This window comes from Monoraphidium neglectum (genome assembly GCF_000611645.1).
Source record: "Monoraphidium neglectum strain SAG 48.87 unplaced genomic scaffold scaffold00679, whole genome shotgun sequence".
NCBI lineage: Eukaryota > Viridiplantae > Chlorophyta > Chlorophyceae > Sphaeropleales > Selenastraceae > Monoraphidium > Monoraphidium neglectum.
Genome location: NW_014012949.1, coordinates 16,256 through 23,426, shown reverse-complemented (window position 1 = coordinate 23,426; position 7,171 = coordinate 16,256). Strand labels below are relative to the sequence as shown.

Here is a 7,171-nt window from a genome sequence, read left to right as displayed (position 1 = left end):
GAGCGGGCCTGCTGCTAGGATGCCAGCGAGTCTGCTGCGTGCCATGGCCCGGGCCGAGCACCTGGCGCGGGCGCATGCGGCCTGGCCCTGCAAGTAAGAAAACGCGGCTGCAAGCTGCGGCCGTCGCGCGGCCCGGCCGGCCCACCACCGCGCTGCGCTCATGAGGGCAGCTCACACGTCTGCCCGGCTCACTCAGTTAGCAGCAGCGTGGGCCCCGCGCAGATGCCCGCAACAAGAGCGCGCCAGCTCGCCGACCTGCACAGCGGCAGCGTCGCCTTGCGTCACCACTACCGTATGCACTTGTGCCTGCCGCTTAGCTTGCACTAAAGAACGATCGCCCCTTTCGAGCAACCCGCCGTCAACCCAGCTGCCGCGCCCACTGTCCGGCCACGCCCAAGCACCTGCCGCACCCCTCGGCTATGCTGGAGGGCACGCTCACTTTTCCTTTCCGAAGGCGCGGGATATGCCCTCCTCCACGCCGATATAGGTCGCAGCCAGCGCCCCCAGAAAGGCCGTGTACCGCAGCGTGTCTTTGATGGCAGCGCCGCCGCTGACCGCGCGCTTCTGCCGCTTGCCGCTGCTTGAGCCGCCGAGCGCTCCGAGCACGTGGCCTGCCAGGTGCAGGCCGCCGCGCAGGGTGAAGCCGATGAGGGCGCCGCGCAAGGCGCCGCTCTGTGTGCGCATCAGTGCGCGTCGCAGGTCGTCGGGTGTGGGGTTGCCCCGTCCGGAAGAGGAGGGCTCATCGGAATCCGCCTGGACCAGCGGACGCTGATTAAGTGGCATTATGGCCTCCCTTTCGCTAATGAATGCACCAAAGTCCCGCGGGGCGGTTCGGGACGGGTGCTGTCGCTGCAACGCACGCAGAGGGTACTGTAAGACGGTGAGACAGACAAGCAAGACAATCAAAAGCCAACGACACGATATACTGATTTTACGGAGGCGAGCCCTTTGGAAGTACTAAGGCGAGCAATACGCACCAGAACATAGCGTGTATCAGCTCTTGCCGCTTCAGCAATCTAATACTTGAATGCTCAAAACACATTACTTCAAACGCTGACTCACCCTAGATCTGGCAAGATCACTACGCTTGGCGCCAAGAGCACGTTCAAAACACGGGCCTCTCATAGCTTGCACATACAAATTCAGGGTGTAGGAGGCCGGTAGCATGGCGCTGTGGGCTGACAAGGTGCGGCAGTGCCCCGCTGCTGCCGGGACACCACCGCTTGCACACCCATTGCCGGGGCGTTTGGATGGCAGCGGCAAGCGGCATGGACTTGTGCTGCCGTCTGCAACTCTATAGATGGGTCGTAACAGCGTGCGTTTGCTCGCTCAGGCAGCTGAAGCAGGGACCCTGCCCGTGAATGAGCTGTTGCCGCTCATCAACCCCCTGCTGTTTGTAATTCCTGTATGCGTGCAGTACCAGCCCAAGGCGCTGGACAAATTTGTCCTGAACAAGGGCATATCAGACAACCTGAAGAAGCTGGTGAGCAGCACGATAGACGCGCAGCATAGACGGCTCCGGCTGTGTTCGGCAGGTGTCGGGAGGGTTCAGCACTGGTTCCCAAGAGCAACACCATGCCTGCCATCCTGGGTGTTCATCGCCCCCAGGTGGCGACGGGGGACTGCCCACATACATTGTTCTATGGCCCACCTGGTGCCGGCAAGCGCACACTGGTGATGGCGCTGCTGCGGGAGATCTACGGTCCGGGGGCGGAGAAGGTGCGCCCCTGGCCGGGCTGGCGGCTTCCAAAGCGCAAGCACAGCCACTCTGCTGCAGCATGCCCTCGGGTCTTCGCAATAATATACTGGAGTCTTGCAGCTGGTTGGTTTGGTTCATGCGGTGCTTGATGGTTGGGCGGGCACTGAAGTTACGTATGAATCACGTTGGCCTTGGCCCAGATCCGCGTGGAAACCAAGCCCTGGGTGCTGGAGCTGCCCAGCCGCAAGCTGGAGCTGGAGCTCACCACGGTCAGCAGCAACTACCACGTGGAGCTGTCACCGGGTGACGTGGGGGGCACCAACGACCGCTACGTGGTGCAGGAGGTCATAAAGGACCTCGCCAAGAACCGGCCCCTGGATGTGGCCACGGGTGAGGCCCGGGGTGTGGCGGGGGTGCGTCCATTGAAGAGCGTGGCGACGGGCTGCGGAAGGGGGGCGAGGGAAGCGGCGCATGGTGGGCGGGGGCTTTTGCGGTGACGTTGTGGGCGAAGGTTCTCGACACGTGCTGCATCGTCTGGTGCAGAGCCGAGCAGAAGAGACATGCCCGGGGCCTGTGGTACGCGCGCCTCCCCCTACCCCAGGCCACAAGGGCTTCAAGGTGCTGGTGCTGAACGAGGTGGACCGCCTCAGCCGCGAGGCCCAGCAGTCTTTGCGCCGCACAATGGAGAAGTACAGCGCGGGCTGCCGCCTCGTCATGACATGCGCAAACATTAGCAAGGCGAGGGGTCTTGTTGAAGGGGGGGCCTCGGGCCTCAGGGGGTGGCGCGGCGAAGCGCATCATTTCGGGCAGCAAAGCGGCCGGGCCCGGTCATGGCGGGCGGCCGATGCGGCTGGGCCTTCATCTGTGTGCGGCTGCGGTGAGGGCATCGGCGCCGATCAGGGGCTTCAGCGCGGCGAATGACGGGATGATGGTGGCGCAGAGGCGGCCGTCAGCTCGGCCGTTGGTCGAATGGCGCTTCCAGGAATGTCAATGGGCTAATGCTGACCCCCATGTGACGTCACCCCACCACCCTCGACCACTCGCGGCGTACAGGTGATGGACCCTGTTCGCAGCCGCTGCCTGTGCGTGCGCGTGGCGGCGCCCTCCAACGACGTCGTGCAGGAGCAGCTGTTTGCAGTGGCCAAGAAAGAGGGGCTGCAGCTGCCCGCGCCGCTGGCCGCGCGCATTGCGGCGAGCAGCCTGCGGGACCTGCGACGAGCGCTGCTCACACTCGAGGTGCGGCCGCTTTATAGATTGCTGCGCAATCTATGAAGCCTGACGTAGCTCCCACAAGAGTGCATGCTGGGTGTGGCTCTGCGCCTGCAGTATTGGCAGCCCAGGCTTGCTGAAGCCATCTGACTGTCCAAAACCATTTGAGTACCCCCACATTCCACGCGTGTGTAGGTGTGCCGCGTACAGCAGTACCCCTTCCGCGAGGACCAGGCAGTGGCGCCGGCAGACTGGGAGGCGTACGTCGCGGTGAGCAGCCACATGCTCAAGCGGTGCGGCTCGCGGCCAGCTGGGCGCGCCTGATACCACATGCCAGCACACGATTACCGCACAGCAAGGCTGTCTCTGCTCACGCTGCTGCGGGCCCCTCGATGCCATGCCTGAGCACATGCCTTACTGCTCCCGTCCCCGCAGGAGGTGGCGGGCGACATCCTGCAGGAGCAGAGCGCCAAGAGGCTCTACCAGGCGCGCTGCAGCCTGCTGGGCCATCAAGTGCCGCTGCTGACCCACCATCGGCCGCTGACAAGCTGCCCATCAACGTGTGGCCATGGCCCCGTTTCCTGGCTTTGGTCCATTCTGCAAAGCTTCAACTATCCCCTGTGCCCCCCATCTCAAATCCATCGCCCTTTCCTCCCCCTTTCCTGGACCGCGCTCGTCTCTCATGTCAGGTTCGTGGCAAGCTGTACGAGCTGCTGGCCAACTGCATCCCCCCAGAGCTGCTGCTGCGAGCGCTGCTGCTGGAGCTGCTCAAGAAGCTGGACGACGAGATCAAGGTCGGGCGGCATTTTGAAATGACAGCCCAGATCGCGCTTTGCTTGGACGCGCTGTGCGGGCCCCATGCACGCTGGGAAGGGGGGGGCTCGTCGCCACCTTTGACGCAGGCAGCAGCATGATGCGTGGCGGTCGCGTCTCTCCTGTTCACCGCTTCTCCCCCCTCTTCAACCCCTACTTCCAAAACCCCGCTGCAGCCTGACGTGGCGGCGCTGGCAGCTCAGTACGAGCACCGGCTGCAGGAGGGCCAGAAGGCCATCTTCCACCTGGAGGCCTTCGTGGCGCAGTTCATGTCGCGGTACAAAAACTGGCAGCTGACAGCCTTCGGCTGAGGCCATCGACTTTTGTCCTGCCCGGGCCTCGCCAGTGGAGCGGCGCGGCGGCTGACATGCGGAAGGCCTTGGTTTGTACATGTCTTTGGCGGTTTGTGTCAGGCGCTGGTAGTAACCGGCTTATGCGTAGGATGGCTACCCTGCAGCATGGTCTAAATTCACTCACTTCCCTGTTTCATGTGTTGTACTGGTACAGTACAACGATGAATACGGAGTCAGCAAAGTGCTGCGGCACAAGCCACGTAGCTCAACATGCTTTGACGCAGCAGGGGCACAAATACTGGCCAAAGGTGGCACAGGTGGGAGGCGGGGGGCACGCTGAGCGCGCTGCCACTTGAATACGACCGGCAGCAGTAGCACTTGCCCGATTCCCGCCGCCGCGCAGCGAGCTGGTCCGCGTGTGAGGTGCCCTTCTGATGATGCAGACCTCGCTAATAACAGTCGACGATATTAAACAAAACGCACGCTTGCTACGTCGTATGGCATGGCGCGCAGATCCATTGTCAGATCATCAAACCGTTGATCCCGCCGTGCACTACCGAGTATAGGCTGCGAGCGGCATGGAGACCACGTGAAGCTTAATTTACGTGCACCCAAACGGTTGCGTCCCTCGGCTGAACGTCCGCCCGTTCTATTGGCGGCGCCGGTCGCAATGAGGCAGAGTGCCAGCGCGTTGTGCCTGCTGGACTTGCCCGACGGCGTCCTGTGCAAGGTGCTGCTATGCCTCGACGACCCATCGGCACTAGCTGGGACGTGCCGGTGAGCTCCTCTATTTAGGAGCAATGCAGCATCCTGCCCCTGCTGCCGCCGCTGCAGCTTGCCTCGCTGCCATATTGTTGGGTCGAACCAACCCCATCATTCCCCGCAGGCTTGTGTGGCAGCTGAGCAGGCACTGCCTGACAGACTGGCTGCTGCGGCACCACGGCCGCGCCGCCCCGCTCCGCGAATGGCAGCACGCCGCCATCATGTGGCACGCACTCCGCGGCCTGTCGACGCGGCAGCTCGCTGAGTGGCTGCTCGCCTGCTCGCGCCGCGCGCGCGAGCTCGCGCGCGACCCCGCGGCGACAGCGCCGCGGCAGCGCCATTGCGCGCGGCTTTTCACACGCCGCGGCGACGAGGAACAGCGCGCGGCCGAGGCAGAGGCGGCGCGCCTGCTGCGCGGCGGCGACGCGGCGGGGGCGCTCGCCGCGGTCAGCGCGCCCGGCGGCGCCCTGCTGCTAACCATCCTCTACGCCGCTCAGGCCGGCCGCGCTGATCTGGCGCTCGACCTTTCCGAGCGCGCCGGCGTTCCATTGCCCTCAATGTTCTCCCCGGCGGTCGCGCTGCGCGGCGGCCACATCGAACTCGCCATGCGCCTCGCCCGCGCGCCCGGCGCGGCCGTCGTATCGCCGGGCGGGCGCGGGCTCTTTGTGCTGTTCGCGGCCGCGCGCTGCGGCGGGGTGCCGCCCAGCGCGCTGGCTGCCGCCGCGGCGCTCGCGCCGGAAATGGGAGATGCGGAGGCGTTCCCTCTGCTGGCGCGCGCGTGCCTGACTCGCAGCCCGGCGAGTTTTGGTGGCGACGGCGACGGCGACGGCGGCGGCGAGCGCGCGCGCGAGGGCGGGGGCGGCTGCCGCAGCGCGCTGGAGGCCGTTGTGGACGTCATTGCCCAGCGGCAGGGCGGCGGGCTGACAGATGAACACTGCGAAGAGCTCGTGGCCGCGGCGATTGATGTGACAATCGACGGCACGCTCGGCGCCCTGGCCGAGCCGCGCTCGGCGCAGCTGCTCGCGTCGGTCGCCGTGCGCACGGACATGGAGCTGGGCCTCACGACCATGGCCGTCAACGCGGCGCTCGCCGAGGGGCGCGCCGCGCCGCTCAGGGTGGCGCTGTGTGCTCTGCGCTCCAACCTGCCGCACGACGCGGCGCTGCCCGTGCTGGCGCACGCCGCGCGGCTGTGCTCCGAGGTGTGCAGCGAAACCATCAGCCCCCTGCTGCCCGCTGAATTGCTGGGGCTTGTGGTGGGCGAGGCACGGCAGGCGGGCTGCGGGGACTATGTTGAGGCGCTGCTGCTGCGCGGCATGCCGTGGGCCAAGGGTGGCAGCGGCAGCGGCGGCGGAACCGGAAGCGCCAGCGATGGTGAGGGCGGGGCCGGGGCTGGGGACGAAGAAGAGGGTGGCGATGGCAGTGGTGAAGCGGAGGGCCGTGCGGCCGGCGGAGGGGAGGGCGGCGGCGCGGGCGGCGGCGGTGAGTACGGCGGCGCAGACGTCGCCGCGGCGGCTGCGGCGGCAAGCCGCGACGACGGCGACCTTGACGCCCCACTGGCAGCAGCCTCGCTCGGGGGGCGCCTGTGGTGGCGGGCGCACGCCGAGGGCGTGGCGCCCGCGGCGGCCGCGGGCCGCGCGTCAGAGCAGGCAGCGGCCGCCCCGAGCCTGGGCGAGCGCCCGTGGGCGCTGGATGCGCGCGCTCCCGCGTTGTTGCGCCGCTATGCTGCCTTTGCGGCAATGCACATGCACGGCGCGACAGCCGCGTGCGCCATCGCGTCTTTGGCGGGGCCGCTGGCGCGCCCCTGCTCGATCGAAGAAAGGAATGTTCGGCTGCAGCTCGGCGTGCTGTCGGCAATCGAGAGCGGCGCGGGTAGCCCCGAGATTGCGGCGGCGATGCGGCGGCAGTGGCTGCAGCGGCAAAGGGAACTGGCCGCGATACGGGCGGAAATGAGTTGCGGAACGTCTGCAGCAGCGCGCCGCGAGGCTGAGCGCGCCCTGCACCAGAAGCAGGTACTTATGTATGTGGAGGTGATGGGCGCCATTGCGGCTGCGGCCCGCAGCGGCTCGGCCGCCGCGCTGGAAGCTGTGCTCGGCAGCGACATGGCCGGCGCCGCGCGCGACAAAAGGCGCACCTACGGCGGCGGCGCCCCGCTGCTGGGGCCGGACCACGCGGCGCTCGTAGCCGCGGTCGTGCGCGGTGACGCGGCGCTCGTGCGGCTCCTCGCGCGGCGGCGCGCCACGGCGCACGGCGGCGGCCCGCGGCCCAGGACGCTTGCGGCGATGCGCGGGTGGGCCCTGGGCTTCATGCCGCTCGGTGGCGGCCTGCCCGGGGGGGCCCACCAGGACAACGGCTTGAGCATCGTGCTCGCCGCGCTGCGCCGCGCCTGCTGTGGCGG

General features: G+C 67.1%; 2 protein-coding genes across 2 annotated transcripts; one reads left to right on the top strand and one right to left on the bottom strand.

The window, feature by feature from the left end:
- Positions 1-439: 439 nt before the first annotated feature.
- MNEG_4778 (hypothetical protein) lies at positions 440-684 on the bottom strand (the record flags this gene model as incomplete). Its single annotated transcript, XM_014046750.1, has 1 exon — positions 440-684. A coding segment is annotated over one exon (245 nt), but the record flags the coding sequence as incomplete, so codon positions are not given.
- Positions 685-1,165: 481 nt separating this feature from the next.
- MNEG_4777 (Replication factor C subunit 3) lies at positions 1,166-4,032 on the top strand (the record flags this gene model as incomplete). Its single annotated transcript, XM_014046749.1, has 10 exons — positions 1,166-1,186; positions 1,418-1,483; positions 1,609-1,719; positions 1,900-2,089; positions 2,301-2,410; positions 2,753-2,935; positions 3,104-3,178; positions 3,344-3,421; positions 3,598-3,702; positions 3,898-4,032. 10 exons carry the CDS (start codon positions 1,166-1,168, stop codon positions 4,030-4,032), a joined length of 1,074 nt encoding a protein of 357 aa, XP_013902203.1.
- Between the last annotated feature and the right edge of the window lie 3,139 nt (positions 4,033-7,171).